At 43.5% G+C, this 16,915-nt stretch overlaps 1 protein-coding gene across 1 annotated transcript; it reads left to right on the forward strand.

Annotated features, from left to right (window-relative positions):
- Positions 1-91: 91 nt before the first annotated feature.
- On the forward strand, positions 92-9,835 carry PDE12 (phosphodiesterase 12). Its single transcript, XM_006130903.5, has 3 exons — positions 92-1,493; positions 4,968-5,046; positions 6,085-9,835. Exons 1-3 carry the CDS (start codon positions 168-170, stop codon positions 6,525-6,527), a joined length of 1,848 nt encoding a protein of 615 aa, XP_006130965.3. The 5' UTR covers positions 92-167; the 3' UTR covers positions 6,528-9,835.
- The last annotated feature ends 7,080 nt before the right edge of the window (positions 9,836-16,915 follow it).

The following is a 16,915-nucleotide window of genomic DNA, read 5'->3' on the forward strand; positions in this document are numbered from 1 at the left end:
CTCTCGTCACTTCCGGTCGATGGCTCTGCCAAGTACCCATCCACCCTTGCGCCGCGTCGCTTGGCTTTTCCCCGGCGTGGGTTTCCGGGCAATCAGAAGCGAATGTGCTGTCACCAATGTGAAACTGCCTTGGCGCGTGGCCCGGAGCCGGAACTCAGCCGCGGCCGATGAATGGTGGTTGCCGGGCTGGCTGGTTCATGTGGAGCTTTCTGTGTAGGGAGCTACGAGCCGCTGCCGGGCCGAGGAGGCTCCGCTGCCGATCGGCCGTTTTCGCCAGCAGCGGCGGCGCGGTTCCCTTCGGCTCTGCCTGCGGAGAACCGCCTGGGACCATGGAGCGGGCCGTGGTGCGCTGCGTCCCGTCGGAGCCGAAGCTGAGCCTGTGGTTCGTGCTGAGTGACGGGAGCGCCAAGCACATGCAGCGGGACCAGACGGAGCCGCTGGGCCGGGCGCTGGCCCGCATCGCCACCAATGCCGGCAAGGGCCACGCCAAGGCGGCCAAGAAGAGCAAGAAAGCGCGGGCGGAGGCGGGCCCGGCCGGGGAGCCGGTGTCGGCAGCGCCGCTTGCCGTGCGCCTCTTCGCGCGCGACGGGGAGGCCGTGGCGGAGGACGTGCCCAATGCCGAGGCCTGGCAGGACGGCGCCGTGCTGCAGATCGGCGAAGTCAAGTACCAGGTGGAGCGGAACCCGCCCTCCATCGCCGAGCTCCAGCTGCCCCGCTCGCTACTCGCCGGCTTCCCGGTCTGCCCCAAGATCCGCACCGAGTTCGGCGCGCCCCAGCACTGCCTCTTTCGCTGGTACCGGGAGCAGCCAGGAGGCGGCGGGGACGAGCCCTCCCCGGGGGGCGCTGCCTGGCTGGAAGCCCCAGTCAGCGAGCGCGTCTTCACGCCGACCAACGCGCATATAGGACTGCGCCTCAAGCTCCACTGCACGCCGGGCAACAGCCAGCAGCGCTACGGGCTCCCACGGGAGGTGGAGAGCAGCGGACCCGTGGAGGCCGGGCCCGGCGCTTGTACGTTCGACTCCCGGCATCTGTACACCAAGAAGGTGTCCGGGGAAGGCTTAATCCGCACCGTCTCCTACAACGTTCTGGCCGACATCTATGCTCAGACTGAGCACTCGCGGACCGTGCTCTACCCTTACTGCGCGCCCTACGCGCTGGAGCTCGACTACCGGCAGAACCTGCTCAAGAAGGAGCTGGCTGGCTACAGCGCTGACCTCATCTGTTTGCAGGAGGTGGACAAGTCCGTCTTCACCGATAGCTTGGCCCCGGCGCTGGACGCCTTCGGCCTCGAGGGGCTCTTCAGAATCAAGGAGAAGCAGCATGAGGGCTTGGCCACGTTCTACCGCAGGGATAAGTTCAGCCTGCTTAGCGAGCATGATATTGCTTTCAGTGAGGCTCTGCTCTCCGACCCGCTGCATAAGGATCTGCACGACAAGTTAGCTCCCTACCCCTTAGCCCAGGAAAAAGTGCTTCAGAGATCCTCCGTGCTGCAGGTACCAACCGCGCTTGTACGGCAGCTCTGTCCCACAAATTGAGTGTGTCCAGCCCCCAGGAAATCGAGGTGTGAGGCACAGTTGCTGTTTAAGAGGAGGGATGCTATAGAACTACTGGTGAAATGAGAAAGAAATGACAGCAGCAGTAGAGTAAAAGAGCAGCAGTAGAGTAAAAGTAGCTCAGGCAGAGTTGGGAGTAGAGTATGAACTATGTGCAAATTATGGCCGGTATGGAGAATTAAGTATAATCTCAAGTTGCTTAATGTGTAAAACAAACAAATGCGGAGGAGGCTGTGAAGGCTAGAACTGTAACAGAGTTTAAAGAGGTTAGATAAATTCATAGAGGTTAGGTCCATAAAAGGCTATTAGCCAGGGGGTAGGAATGGTGTCCCTGGCCTCTATCAGAGGCTGCAGACGGATGGCAGGAGACAAATCGCTTGATCATTGTCTTCGGTCCACTCCCTCCGGGGCACCTGGTATTAGCCACTGTCGGCAGACAGGCTACTGGGCTAGATGACCTTGGTCTTACCCAGTACGGTCATTCTTATGTTTTGATAGTTGGTAGGGTCACAGTCTGTGCGGTTCAGTTGCCGTTCACCTAAATGAGTGTGTGGGGCCAATGTTAGTTCCCTTCCCCTGATTTCTTCCCTGTATAATGTAAGCTTGATACAAATGTGGTCCAGCTAATTTTAAATAATATATGTATTTTCTTTGATTTCTTTCTGCCTTCAAACCATATTAAAGTGATTTCTTAATTAGTAAAAGCTACACCAAGGTCTCTTACAAGAAACAGTGAAATGCAGAAGAAAAAAAAAGCAAAAGCAGGAGACTTGATAGGCAAAGCTGGTAAAGTAGTATTTGGCAAACATTTATTTTTCTGGGATTTGTCAAATGAGTTACTTTACAAACACTGGTACAAGTTGAACTTCTTCTGCAGAAGGACCACTGATGTTGCTGGACTAGAGAACCCCAGTACAGAGGTTGCCAGCAGCTGGGAGCAGAGGCGACTGGCTGGGTAGCAGAGCCCAGGAATGTAAGCGACTAGTCAAGAAGTTGTCACTATTCGACTAGTCACTCCCCCACCTCTGCTGCGTCTGTATCAGAGGCAGCAAGGCGGAAGCAGAAGCTGGTGCTGGGGGGAACGGGAGCTGGCTTAAATGCCGATTTTCCTCCCTCCCCCCGCCCAGCACTGTCTGTGGGGAGGCAGAGGCGCAGGGGGCGTGACCCAGGACTGCTGGATCCCAGATGCTGTGCCTATGCTTTTAAATGTAGTGAGAGCCGCCAGGCTCTTTCTACATTTAAAAGGCAGAGCCACAGCTGTCTGGGACTGGAAGCGACCCAGGACTTAGCTATCCTAGGCATGATCTTGGCAGCTCTTACTCAATTTAAAACGTAGAGCCGCAGCGAACCCCATTTTCTTCTAATTGAGTAGTTAATGCAGATTGCATCCACTACTTGATTAGCTTACTAATCTCTATTTAACATCCCTATACAGGGCTCCAATGCCTGCAGCCAGCTGGGCTGGAAGCCAGCAGGGCCACTGGAGCCCACGATGGCAGGAGTTCTGAGCCCAGAGCCAGAGGGAGAAGGAGGGGGTGCAGCAGAGCTCACAGCTGGTGGGGCCACCCAAGCTCCTAGGGTTACTTGGTTGCCACAGGCAGGGGGCAGGGCAGCAGGGCAAGTAGCTGGGGAGAGAGCCAGTGGAGATGTTGCCCTTCCCTGGTTAGGAAAACAGGAACACCAGGTTGTGAGGGAGCCGGATCAGGGAGGCTCCACCTGTACTAGTTCTGGAACTGAAAGTTCTATAATTGTCAGGAGTTGTGGCCTTTTTTGCAAGATAAATGTTATGATGGCATGTGTATCTAATACACAATGGCTATATCCTGTCACGTATATGTTTCAAAGCCTGTTTATTATATTTGACTAATATTCAAAATGTGTAGAAAGATGCATTAAAAATTAGGGTTGTTGATTAACCACGGTTTTAATTGTTAATAGAATAGCAAATATAAAATATTTTGGATGTTTCTCTACATTTCAAATGTACCTTAAATCAGTTTAACACAGAATACAAACTGCAGTAATCACTTTATATTTTTTTGCATTTGGTTGCACCATAAAAATGATCAACTATTTCTCCATTCACCTTACTTACACAAGTACTGAAGTGCAATCTATCATGAATGTGCTACTTACAAATGTAGATTTTTTTTTTTCCTTTTTTGCATAGCTGCTCTCAAAAGCAAAATGTGAGTGCCTAGAAGTCCACTGGATCCTACTTCTTCAGGCAATCAGATAATCAAGTTTGTTTATTTTATGGAAGATAATGCTGTCTGTTTCTTGTTTACAATGTCACCAGAAAGTGAGAATAGGTGTTCACATGGTACTTTCATAGCTGGCATTGCAAGGTATTTACTTTCCAGTTACACTAAATATTCATATGTCCATTCATACTTCAGCCACGTTTCCAGAGAACATACTTCAATGATGATGACACTCGTTTTAAAAAAAAATTAAGTTTGTGGTTGAACTCATTGGAGGAGAATTGTATGTCTTCTGCTCTTTTTACCCATATTCTTTCTGCTATGTATGTCAGATAGTGAGCTAGCACGTGTTTGTTCTAAGAACACTTACGCTGCAGATTTGATAATACACAAAGAAGGTACCAACATGAGATTTCTGAAGATAGCTACTAGTGATGTGAACGAGTAAACAGTTACCTGATAAACATCACTCTGAACAACCAGAAAAGAAAATCAACTTTCTGTTAGTGGCATCTGACTTAGCTAATGAAAATGAATATGCATTGATCTACACTGTTTTGGACTCCTTTCCTCTTGAATGATGATTGAAGCATGAAGGGACATATGAATCCTTAGCACATCTGGCATGGATATATCTTATAATGTCAGCTACAACAGTGCCATGTAAGTGCCTGTTGTCACTTTTAAATGACATTGTAAACAAGATGCAGGTTATCACCTGCAAATTGTAACTATGCTTGTTTGTCTGAGTAATTGCCTAAACAAAAAGTAGGTTTGAGTGGACTTGTAGGCTCTATAAAGTTTAACATTGTTTTGTTTAATTTTTTGGTATCTAATTCTACATTTGTAAGTTCAACTTTTATATAAAGAGATTACACAAGAGAGTACTTGTAAAATGACAGTATTAAAGACTAGCTTTTTGCATTGTAAATATTTACAATACAAAAAATATAAAAGCACTGTAGAATTTGTATTGTCTTGTAATTTAAATCAGTATATTTGAAAATGTACAAAACATTCAAAAATATTTAAATGGTATTCTGTTACTGTTTTAAAAAGTGCTTATTAGGCCTAATAAAAATGTGAATTGGATTGTCACCATGGTACAAGCTGATTAATCATTTATAAGGCATAATTCTACATAGGATCTCTCTGAGGTCTTTAAAGCATATTGATTTAACATTTTGTAAACGAGTGCTGTTTCGTGCAGGTTTCAGTTCTTCAGTCTACAATTGATCCTTCAAGGAAGATTTGTGTAGCCAATACTCACCTGTACTGGCATCCAAAAGGTAATTGCTGATTTTATAAGTATATATTATTAGCTAGATTTAGTAACCTTTTCCTTACACAACTAGAATTTCTATTTCACACTTTTCTGAATTGAAGAATTTCTCACTATTTCTTACAATTCCTTGTGGAAGTGAGGATTTCCGTAATCTTGCTTGGTAATGTTCAGAATATAGCGGAAGTAAAGGTTATTGGATTATATGTTTAATCCCCAATTTCAAATTTGCTAATATAGATGGGTTTACAGCAGGGGTGGGCAATAATTTTTGCCTGGGGCCACTTCAAAAATTTTTGAAATAGCCCTGGGCCACCCCAGAAGGGGCAGGGCTTTGCCCCCCCCCCCCCCCCCCCCACTGGGCACCCATGCCCTGGAAGAGGCTTAGCCAATCAGGGTCTGGGGGCAGTGGGAAGCCTCCTCCCGCCCTGCGAGCAGTGCACGGCGCTTCAAAGCACCATGTGCTCCTAGCAGGGTGGGAGGAGGCTTTGCGTGCTCCCCTGCCCACAGGGCCCCTGCGGGCCGGATCCGGCCCACAAAGGCCCTTTTGCCCATCCCTGGTTTACAGAGTGTGCTTCCCTCTGTCCTCACTGTAATTGATGGAACCAGGTTGTGGTATTGACCACAGAGGAAGCAAATTGAGGCTCTGAGATCAAGTATTCCTTGTAGGCCCAAACAAGGAGTGGAGATTATCTTGTTTCTTGGTGTTCCTACTTGATATTAGAACAAAAAAACCCCCCCAAAAAACACTGAGATAATGGGATGAAACCAGTGGCCAATTAGATCAAGGGATGGACTGATATACTGGGCAAGGGTGAAAGGCTCAGTCCTTTGCAAAGCAGTTATTTAGTTTCTCTAGATTCACTCTTCCTTGCCAGGGAAAATTGCTGGGGTATGTTTAATGGGGCATAGTTCCTATGATTGTGTACTTAAATTTTAACAGTTTTTAAATGTAAATTCCTGCCAACTCAGAGAGCAGTGGTTTATAAAACTCATTTAAAACTACTGCATAAATAGAATATGTAATATGCTTTTATGTTTATAGGTGGAAACATCCGTCTCATCCAAGTTGCTGTAGCTTTATCTCACATTAGGTATGTTACATGTGATCTGTATCCTGGCATACCTGTTATATTCTGTGGGGATTTTAATAGTACACCTTCAACTGGAATGTATAGTTTTATCAATAGTGGCAATATTTCTGAGGATCATGAAGACTGGATCTCCAATGGAGAAGAAGAAAGATGCAATATGTCTCTAACTCATCCTTTCAAACTGCAAAGTGCTTGCGGAGAACCTGCTTATACAAATTATGTTGGTGGGTTTCATGGATGCCTGGACTACATTTTCATTGACATAAATGCTTTAGAGGTTGAACAGGTAATTCCATTGCCAAGTCATGAAGAAGTTACCACGCATCAGGCCTTACCAAGCGTCTCTCATCCCTCTGATCATATAGCATTAATATGTGATCTGAAGTGGAAATAGACTATTATTTGCATGGCATTTGTTCTGGGCCTTTAAACAAGGAATTTGTTCACTTTAGGAGAACTTGTATCCCAACTTTTATGTAACTTTATAATAAAGAAGGAAGCTAGACTGATTACTGGAAAATTCACATGCCTGTCACTTCGATTATAAATTTCTTATTGAGCATTTTGTCTGACCTTAACATTTGCATGAGGTAGTTCTCCTTTCTCTTTTTTTATCTACACTAACAGGAAATCCAAATATATGTAAAACAGATGAAAGTGTCTTAAAACGAAAGCTAGATTATCATACCCTTTTTATAAGTGTTTTTAATTGATTAAGAGATTATTTTGTTACAGATGTACGAATCTAATCTGATTTCTATAAAAGGACACGTACTCTGAACCCTGTTTGTATAATTCAGAATAGGACATAAAGGAGAGTAAGCAAATTTCTTATGTTGAATGAAATAAATTAAAACTATTTTCAGTGCAGGACGAGTGTCCCCTAAATATTCAGAAATATAAATTCTTTTTCATTTAGCATTCCTGATACTTCTCTGGGCTTTAGCAAGCTCCATATTTAGTGTGCTTCTACTTTTTTGATAAGATACTTTCTAAATAGATTTGATTATACTTGTACAATAAGCCTAAAACAATATTCAATTTAGGATTAAAATGGTTTAGGAAACATTTTACTTGCCCATTTAAAGGTGCTTCTTGACCTTCAAAATGAAAAAATCAGATTTTAAAGACCAGTTGTCCATTGCTATAAATCAGTATCAAGTTTACTAAAAATTAAAATATGTAAGAACTAGATTTACTTTTGAGTATTGATTCCTGCCTCAATCTGTATTCTGTATCTAGCATTGCAAAACATACAACAAGTTTTAGATCAGTTTGGGTTGGAGGGAGTTTTTTAAATTTAATTTGCCAACTTTAGACTTGCAGGGAAGCCGCAGTGGCCTCTGAAGAACAATCTCTTCCTGGGCTCGGGTGTATGTATGAGAAAATAACATTCCGCATAAGTAATATGTGTCTAATTCTTTGGGAGGAAATACTTAAAAGTGACTTGCAAAGATTTTTAAAAGTTAGATTTGCTCATTTTTTTTTCTGTATGATGTATAAAGAAAGCCTGAAAGCTTTCTTACAAAAATCATTTTTTGCTCACACTTCTCAGTTTAGATATATCAAATCTAGTCTTTCCTGGTTTTGTGGGAGAATATTTGGGATGTACATTATATCTTATAAGAAATAATGGTTAATTATTCAAACACCTACTATCCAAGCCTTCCTTTTTCTGAAATGTTGGTTATGGAAACTGAAATGGTTGTGTAAACAAAAGATTTAATACAGTTTCACAAATGAGCCTTGTTTCCATTGGTAAATTTCTCTCAATTCCTGATAATAATGTCTTTGAGTATTTTTTCCTGGTTATCAGCTTCAAGGCCAGGCCTACACTAAAGGGGAAATTTGACTTAAGAGCTGCAACTCCAGTAACCTACGTTAATTACGTAGCTGGAGTTGATGTATCTTAAATCATGTTTTCACACCGTCCACACAGCAGGAAGTCGATGATCCTATTGGCTTCCCTTACTCCTTATGAGGAGCAGGACTGCTACTGATGACAGGAGAGTCCTCTCAGTTCAAATTAGCAGGTCTTTACTAAACCTGCTAAATGGAACCCTGGAAGATGGACTGTGGCAGCGTTGTTCTTTCATGTAGTGTAGCCATGACCCGAATGTGGAATGCTGAAAAATCCAGTAGAATTCTCCCCCCATCCACTACAAAAAGGCACATATCAAACAATAGGAAGTAGGGATGTGAGTGAGTAGTCGAGCAGAGTACTCGACTACTCACTCGCCCACAACTTGCTGCCTCTATATGAGAGACAGCAAGGATGGGGGGAACAGAAACCAGTTCACCCATAAGCACTGTCTCCACGGTGCTGCCTGCCCTCCCTCTCTGCTGCCTCTATCAGCTCAACAGGAAGCTGGGCCCCACCGAGAGTAGGGACTGCTGCTAAGAGCTGGTGCCTCTTACTATATTTAAAATGTAGAGGTGCAGTGGCCCCAGAGCAGTGCGAGCTGGGATGACTTGGTCCCTGCTCAAGCTGGCTCGGGGAGCTACCCCTGCTGCAGAGCAGTTCCCTTATTGACTAATTGTGTAGTCAATACAAATTGTAGTGACTACACGATTAGCCAAATAACTGCTCTTTAACATCCTTACTAGGAACATGCATTACAACATTGTGGCTTCCTTACAGTGCAAAAGTTAAATTAAATACTGTAAAACGAAGAAAATTGTTAAACTAAAAACTATGGAGATGCCTAGACTTAGAACATCCACAAAAACATCCCTCGGCTATTGTTTGACCTAAGTCACAACCATACAGTGCAAGCTAATCTTACACTCAAACGAGGTCCATACCTGTACTTCATAGTAATAAATACAATAGTAGCATTTTCATAGTACATGCTGATATGAGCAATTATTCCATGGAGTTTTAAAAAATGTGATTTGTAAGCCTCCAATGAGCTGATCCCTTAATTACATGACATTCAGTACCTGTTAAACTAGTATGGCGGTCCAGGTATTGTCACGCTCCTTGGCACCTCATGGGGATGAAGAGCTGACTGCTAGGTCAGGAGAAAAACTGAAGGTATTATAACATTTGTGGGGGGAGAGAAAGAGCACGCCAGGAGAAGAACTCTCTTCTCTCACCAGGGAATTTTGTGAGGAATGTCATGAGACAAGGCCCAAGCATATCCATGATTGTTTCCCTAAAGACTTTTGGAATGGAGCTTTCTCCTTTATGACTTGTGCTGGCCGTGGAAATAGATTCTAGTCCTCAGAACCTTTTCTGTTGTAAGGCATGAGATGATTCCTAGAAGGGAATGGGTGGAGCAGGCCTAGGATGAGGGGTTGGAGTTCACTGTTGACCAAACACCTGTGGGTAGGAGGATGATGCAGAAACATGGGCCAAAAGCATTGCTGATCTTGGAAAATTAACTCCCTCTGTACATTACTACTATATGGATACAGCTGGTATGAATTATTGTGGGATGTTACTGTAACTTGCTACCTACGCCTCTCAATTTGTTTTCATTTGTTGTATTTCATATTTAGACTGTAAGCTCTTGAGTAGGGAGTGTTTGTGAAGCTTTTGGATATTCAAAAAAGTGATGAAAAATCATCTTTAGAAGTGGACTAATGTACATATGTAAAAACATGCTGGAGGTACATGTTTACACCATCCTGCTTACCAACTATGTATCCATTGCACCTTGCATGTAAAATATTTTGATTAAAGATGTTTTCTGATAAGACCTGTGAGTGTTAAATGATGTATTTCACCTATGGTGAGGAACTTTGGGGCAGAAGGCTTTTTATCTATTTGTCTAGAGTAAGTTTCTGCCTATATCATTGTGGATTAAAATCATATTACAAGTTCCCCAGAGTTTACAAATACAAACTGTAGCATCAGTGCACTGTCTCCATTTATCTCCCTGCGGTTCCTACCTTTTGAAAGCAAGCTATCCAGTACAGACGGCAGGGGGGAGGGGACAGGACCCAGAGCTTCTCAGACTTTAATAGATTTGTCCACATCTCAGTGCAAATGTCTCCTGCCTTACCTCATTTGTGAACACACTATCTCTGATCACTAGTATCATAGAAAAATGTATGTATTTCTAATTCAGGTCACTTTGAACAGAAGTAGAGGTACTGCCACTTGGTCTGTCATCTCTTCAGTCTGGTAGCAAATAGCCTGCTATGGTCATCAATCATAGTTGGAGAAGCTCAAGTAATTGCAGCATTTGGATTCTCCTTGCTTTTTGAAAAAAAAGTAGTGCTTAATGGAACGCTTGATTGTGAGTAGTTAGAAGATATTTTATGTTGGTTTCACAAAGTTTTGTATAGCCATTCAGCAACTTTATCAGGATTACACTATGGGCCATGGGACAAGGCACTTCAACTTTTTGTGTGTCAGTATTGAGTGAATATATTCCAATTCTTGTTAAACACTGGGAAGACCTCCAAAGAAGATAAATACGTGTGCTGTTGAGGAATATATGGAGGTTGGATTTTAGAATGCATAAGTATATTTTAACAGCTATACTTGCAGAAGAGGAAGGAAATTTTGATTTACTCTTCCCCTGGCCTAAGAAGCAACGGTTTTGCCTTTAAAAATTATGAGCAACACCTAGGAATGGCATCACGGCCTCATGGCTACTATGCAAACTCATGCCAAATGCAACCACAGCATCCTGTAATGAAGTTCTTCCTCTCCTACTTTACATATATTTGTGGCTGTCCTAATGGGCTTGGCTGAAATGATGTAATTTGTCTCGTTGGAAAGGGTGATCTACCCCAAGACTTGATGCAGGTAATCTGGTGGCATAACCCAGCATGTTCAGTAAGGCCATAGGTAGTGAGAACATTGACAGGGAGAATACGTATCCTGGTGGGAGAGACCAGCTATCATAATACCTCTCTTTCCTACTAGTGTGTTACCCCCAGGTAGGGGGGCATGAAGGTGAACAGGCTACCTCTAGCATGGGAGTTTGGCTATCACCATCCTCACTCCCTCACAAAGAAGGGATTCTAGAATCAAGGCACTGATAATATTTGGCACCAATTTCGGTTGTGGTGCCAGGAATAGGTACCAAATTCATAATGGTGTGGAAGGTAGAAGAGCCATGATCATAGAGACCCAGGTACCATGGCACTTGGGCCCCGGCTCAGGGAGGAAGGGCGAAGCCCAAGAGTAGTGTGGTCTGCCAAATTAGAGGGAAGCACCTGTGCAAGATAGTACTAGACTCTTCTCATGTTTATGACCCTTGAGTGAATGAATTAGTCTGAGGTTAATCATGTAGCTTGTGACAGTTTGTTGTTAATTATCAATTACTAGGGACAGAAAACAGCCCCTCAGACACCTGTGTTGCTGCAAAATAAATCCACTAAATGAACAAGACCTTGCAGGGAATAGGGCAATTATAGTTCCGTGGGACAGTAAGTCTAACTGAAGGCAGCTTGTAGTCCTCCTATCAAAGTGATTGAATAAGCCAGCATTGCTCTCAGCCATGTCTTTCCCTATAAAAGAGCCAGCCTTCTCTACATCAGGGATGGCCTATTATTAAGAGAGACCTCAAACCTTTACCTTAGGTCATGTCCATACTTAAATGTGCTGGGGATCAATCTTCTAGTGTTTGATTTAGCAGGTCTAACAAGGATTTGTTAAATCAAACACTGAGGCTACATCTACACTGGCATGATTTTCCGGAAATGCTTTTGACGGAAAAGGTTTTCTGTTAAAAGTATTTCTGGAAAAGCGTGTCTAGATTGGAAGGACGCTTTTCCGGAAAAGCACTTTTTGCGGAAAAGCGTTCGTGGCCAATCTAGACGCGCTTTTCCGCAAAAAAGCCCCGATTGTCATTTTCGCGATCGGGGATTTCTTGCAGAAAACACTACTGTGCTGTCTACAGTGGCCCTTTTCCAGAACGGTTTTCCGGAAAGACTTTGCCCGAACGGGAGCAGCATAGTTTTTCCGGAAAAGCACTGATGATTTTACATGAGATCGTCAGTGCTTTTCTGGAAATTCAAGCGGCGAGGGTAGACAGCTGGCAAGTTTTTCCAGAAAAGCTGCTGATTTTCCGGGATAACTTGCCAGTGTAGACACAACCCGAGGATGGCCCCAGTCAATGCCACTACTCCCCAATTCATTGTAGGTTTTAGGGTTACTCAAGTCACATCTCCACTTGCCCCATGGGAGATTGATTTTTCTGGCATTTGAGTTAGCGGATCTAGTTAAAACCCACTAAACTGAACACTCCTTGCAGTCGTAAGGGAAGCTGACTGTAAAGGCAGCACCAAGCTCAGCTTAAGGTAACACTGATTCCTGCTGAAAAAGAGACATAAATGCCTGCTCAAGCTCTGCCACACCCACATCCTGCCTTATCCAAGCCCCACATGCAACGATTACCCCCACATGTAAGGAATGATAGAGTAGGATTTTAGGCCTTATATACCCCCCCCCACACACACACACCCATATATACTAACCCCTTAATTTACTTTTGCAGTAGCTCACATACAAGTTTTTTGTGAAAACGTGTAACTACAAATTTATGTGAGCAAATTTTAGATGACTGATTATGAACTGTTCACTTCAACTAGCTATTATTTGTGATGAGGGAGTTGACACATTTCTACCCTATATTTGGATTGCTAGAATTTTTTTTAAAAACAATGAGTTACTAGAAGATTTACCCAGCATCACTCAGATCCTTAATTGAAGTAAGTTTTGTTTTTCTTCATTTCAATTAATAGTCATATGCTATGCTGGGAAGATTAATTATTACCCCAGGTTCACACAAACACATTTCTTTTCTGCATACCTTCATATCATTTATAAAGGGAACAAAGCAAAACAGATGTGTTCAGAATTCAGGGTCAACATCACCCTGTAATTTGTTCATTATACAGTACTGAGTTCCACATTAAAAACAAAAACAAACGAGTAAAACTTTCCAGAACTCAGGATTTCCTGTTACAGCAGACAGGTTACCAGCCATCTTCATTAGTCTTGTATTTTCACATCAGAACACAATCTACAGGCAGTCCCCGGGTTACGTACAAGATAGGGACTGTAGGTTTGTTCTTAAGTTGAATTTGTATGTAAGTCGGAACTGGCATCCAGATTCAGCCACTGCTGAAACTGACTAGCGGCTGACTACAGGAAGCCTGAGGCAGAGTTGCTCTGCCCCGGGCTTCCTGGAATCAGCCACTGATCAGTTTCAACAGCAGCTGAATCTGGACACCTGGGACAGAGCAGCTGGGGTGCTGCCGGGTAGGTCCCTGCAGCGCCGCACCTCGGCACTACGAGGACCAACCCGGCAGCACCCCAGCTGCTCTGCCCCAGGCATCCTGATTCAGCCACTGCTGAAACTGACCAGCAGCGGCTGAATCAGGACGCCTGGGGCAGAGCAGCTGGGGTGCTGCCGGGTTGGTCCAGTAGCGCCGGGGAGTGGCGCTACGGGACCAACCCGCAGCGCTCCAGCTGCACTACCACAGGCGTCCGCGAGAAAAACCTAGTCTGCTGGGGGGGGGGGGGGGGAGCAGCGCACTAACTGCGCTCTCCCCCCCCAGCAGACCAGGGAGACGCGGAGCAAAGACGCGGAGGACCCGGGCGGCGGGACTGCGGGGCGTCTGGACGGTCCCGCCACCTACGTCCTCCGGGGCAAGAAAAGCCCCGTTCGTAAGTACGGATCCGACATAAGTCGGATCCGCGTAACCCGGGGACTGCCTGTATTTCAACTGATTCTGGAGATGGAAAAAACTTAAGTGCGTTGATCCCTCTCAGTTTAAAATAGTCTGACTTCCATGGGAATTGTGCCTGAGTAATGACTACATTGCTACACCCCAAGAGGATATACCACATATAAACAACTACTCCTACAGTACTTTTTACTACAGAAATATAGGCTCAGAAAGGCCTGCAATTAGTCATCTAGACCAGTGTTTCTTAAACGTTAAGACCAAGGAACACCAATTTTTTTTTTTTTAAATGAGGAACACCAAAAGATTTTTTTTTAGGGGGGGGGGGGGGAGAAAGGTCGCTTACCCCTTTAAGGACAGCAATTCTGAATTCCATTCTCTGCAGCACACCTCTGACTGCCTCAGCACACCAGTGTACCACAGAACAGTTTAAGAAACACTGATCTAGACCACACTCCTGCCGAGATATTATATTTGCTTACTAGATGATGAGTAAGTATCCTGTAGTCTAGACCAGTGTTTCTCAATCTTTTTTATAAAGTATCCCCTTTCAAAAAAAATTATAAGTACCCCCAGTACCTAGTTTTCAGACACACAATTTTTTTCTACCATTGCAACACATTTGTTTGAACAACTTAATTGTGGCCGGGCAGGTGATGAAATTTTTGGGTATAAAAAGTACAAAAATAATAAAGCACTGTAAAACAAAAATTCAGTTCTCCAAATTTTAATTGTGTTGATGTACCTCCCAGACATCTCTCGAGTACCCCAAGGGTACTCATACCACTGGTTGAGAAACACTGGTCTAGACCATTGTTGGTAATTGTTTGTCTAAACTTTTTTTTTTTAAACTCAGGTGATGGGGATTCCAGAGCCTCTCTAGGTAATTTGTTCTAGTGCTTGACTTCCCTTCCATTTATTTCCCTTTCCCTTACTGCAATTTAAGCCCACTACTACTTTTCCTGTCATCAATGGACCAGGGGAAAAAATTATCACCTTCTTCTTCATAAACAACCATTTACATAATTTGAAGACATTCATCTTCTCCAGCCTAAACAAACCAACTTTCAATCTTTCTTCAGACATTGCTATACCTAACATTTTTTTATTGCTCTCCCCTGGCTCATCTCCAATTTGTGCACATCTTTCTAAAAGTATGGAGCCCCGAACTGGACATAATATATCAGTTAGTTCTTTAACTTTAAGAAAAGGTGACAAGCAAGTGTTTTAACTGTTTATAGGACACGCAATGTTGATTCTCAGTGCTTTCACTACAAAATATTTATACAGATTTGCAGTGTTATCAGAAAACATGAATTAATGGTGAAGTCAGTTCCACTACATAATATTCCCAATCTTCTGGTACAGGCTGTCCTCACTGTAAATCCAAGATATGTTCCCAGAAACTTATATCGAAACAATCTAAAGCAGGGAATTTTTTCCCCCCACAGCTGACTTCCATTGTGCAATTTTTCTTTTTTGCATGTGACTTAAGAACAGGGACTAGAGGGACTTCAACACATCAACAACTTTAGTGCAGAACATATGTATACCAGGGCGACTCTTATAGTGGGGACACGTGGGCTGTGTCTAGACTGGCAAGTTTGTCCGCAAAATCATCTGCTTTTGCGGAAAAACTTGCCAGCTGTCTACACTGGGCGCTTGAATTTCCACAAAAGCACTGACGATCTCATGTAAGATTGTCAGTGCTTTTGCGGAAAAACTATGCTGCTCCCGTTCGGGCAAAAGTCTCTTTCCGAAAGACTTTTGCGCAAAAGGGCCAGTGTAAACAGCAGAGATTTCTTTTCTGCAAAAAAGCCCCGATGGCAAAAATGGCGATCGGGGCTTTTTTGCGGAAAAGTGCGTCTAGATTGGCCACGGACGCTTTTCCGCAAAAAGTGCTTTTGTGGAAAAGCGTCCTGCCAATCTAGACGCACTTTTCCGAAAAAGCTTTTAACGGAAATCTTTTCCGTTAAAAGCATTTCTGGAAAATCATGCCAGTGTAGACGTAGCCCTTGTATATGACAAAATATATGGAACATTCAAACAGGGGCTCACAAGGCAGCTTCTTGAGGATGACTGAGGCCCCACCATGGAAAAGGATGTCTAACTGGGATCTGACTGATTTCGAGTCAGTACATCCCCAGCAGGTCTGTCACCCAAAACTGTCTCAGCCAGCAAGGAGATATCATGCTGACCACAGTTTTAGCCTTCCTGATCTTGGAAATTATCCTGGTAATTAGGGGAATCTGCGGGCAGGCAGAGAAATCCTTAAGAAAGAAAAGGTGTCACAACAAACATGGGCTCATGCCTCCCCTGCAAGTTTGGGTGTTAGGTGTTGTCCACTGATCAACAAGATAGTATCCAGTGTCTCAGCCATTCTTTTCATCAAATCCTGAAAGACTTAAAATGGAAATCAATCACTTAATCTGGAAAGGATAAGATGGCAGGAAGTTATTGTTTTGATGAGTGATAACCTCCACTGTATTCCCCTCACTCTCCACAAACTGAGGTGGATTAGGTGAAGAACCTAGCAGGCTTTTCTTCAGAGAAAGAAATTAGCATCAAGCTGCTGTTTTAAGTTCAGATACATCTTTGGGGTGGAGGAGAGAGAAAAAGAAAACAAGAAAGGACCTGGTGAAGAGTCCATGGACTTGATTGGATTCTCAAAAAAACAGGTTGCTACAATTATTAAGACGTCAGAATAAATTCCCCTAGATGGTGAAGTTTTTATGCAAGCATCACCAGAACCCATTTTTGCCTTGCTACCACAAACCATACTGTTCTGTAAATGTACATACAACTATGAAACAGACATGCATGCTTTTTGGGCAGTTTGTATTTGTTTTATTACAATTTTAATGAGAAGTATATTTTCATATCCGAACATCTTAAAAGGATTTTTAGATTTACAGGTTCAAAAAGACACTTACAGAATTTAAGCCTTTATGATGATTACCTACTGCACTGTATACAAGTTACCTCCCCATCTTCAGGGATCTCCCTCAAAAGTTGAAAGTCTGAGATTTGCGTTCAACTACAGAACTGAATTTATAGAAAAGAAATAAGTCTGTCAAATGTTCATATCAGTCTCACAAATTTAAGATTCAATAAGAGCATACACAACTA

This window comes from Pelodiscus sinensis, chromosome 11 (genome assembly GCF_052426305.1).
Source record: "Pelodiscus sinensis isolate ZL-2025 chromosome 11, ASM5242630v1, whole genome shotgun sequence".
NCBI lineage: Eukaryota > Metazoa > Chordata > Testudines > Trionychidae > Pelodiscus > Pelodiscus sinensis.

Excerpts from the sequence above, each read along its gene's own strand:
- PDE12 (XM_006130903.5), top strand. The coding sequence starts at position 168 with ATGAATGGTGGTTGCCGGGCTGGCTGGTTCATGTGGAGCTTTCTGTGT. Across the intron at positions 1,494-4,967 it reads AGAGATCCTCCGTGCTGCAG|GTTTCAGTTCTTCAGTCTAC; the intron begins GTACCAACCGCG and ends TGTTTCGTGCAG. Across the intron at positions 5,047-6,084 it reads CCTGTACTGGCATCCAAAAG|GTGGAAACATCCGTCTCATC; the intron begins GTAATTGCTGAT and ends TTATGTTTATAG.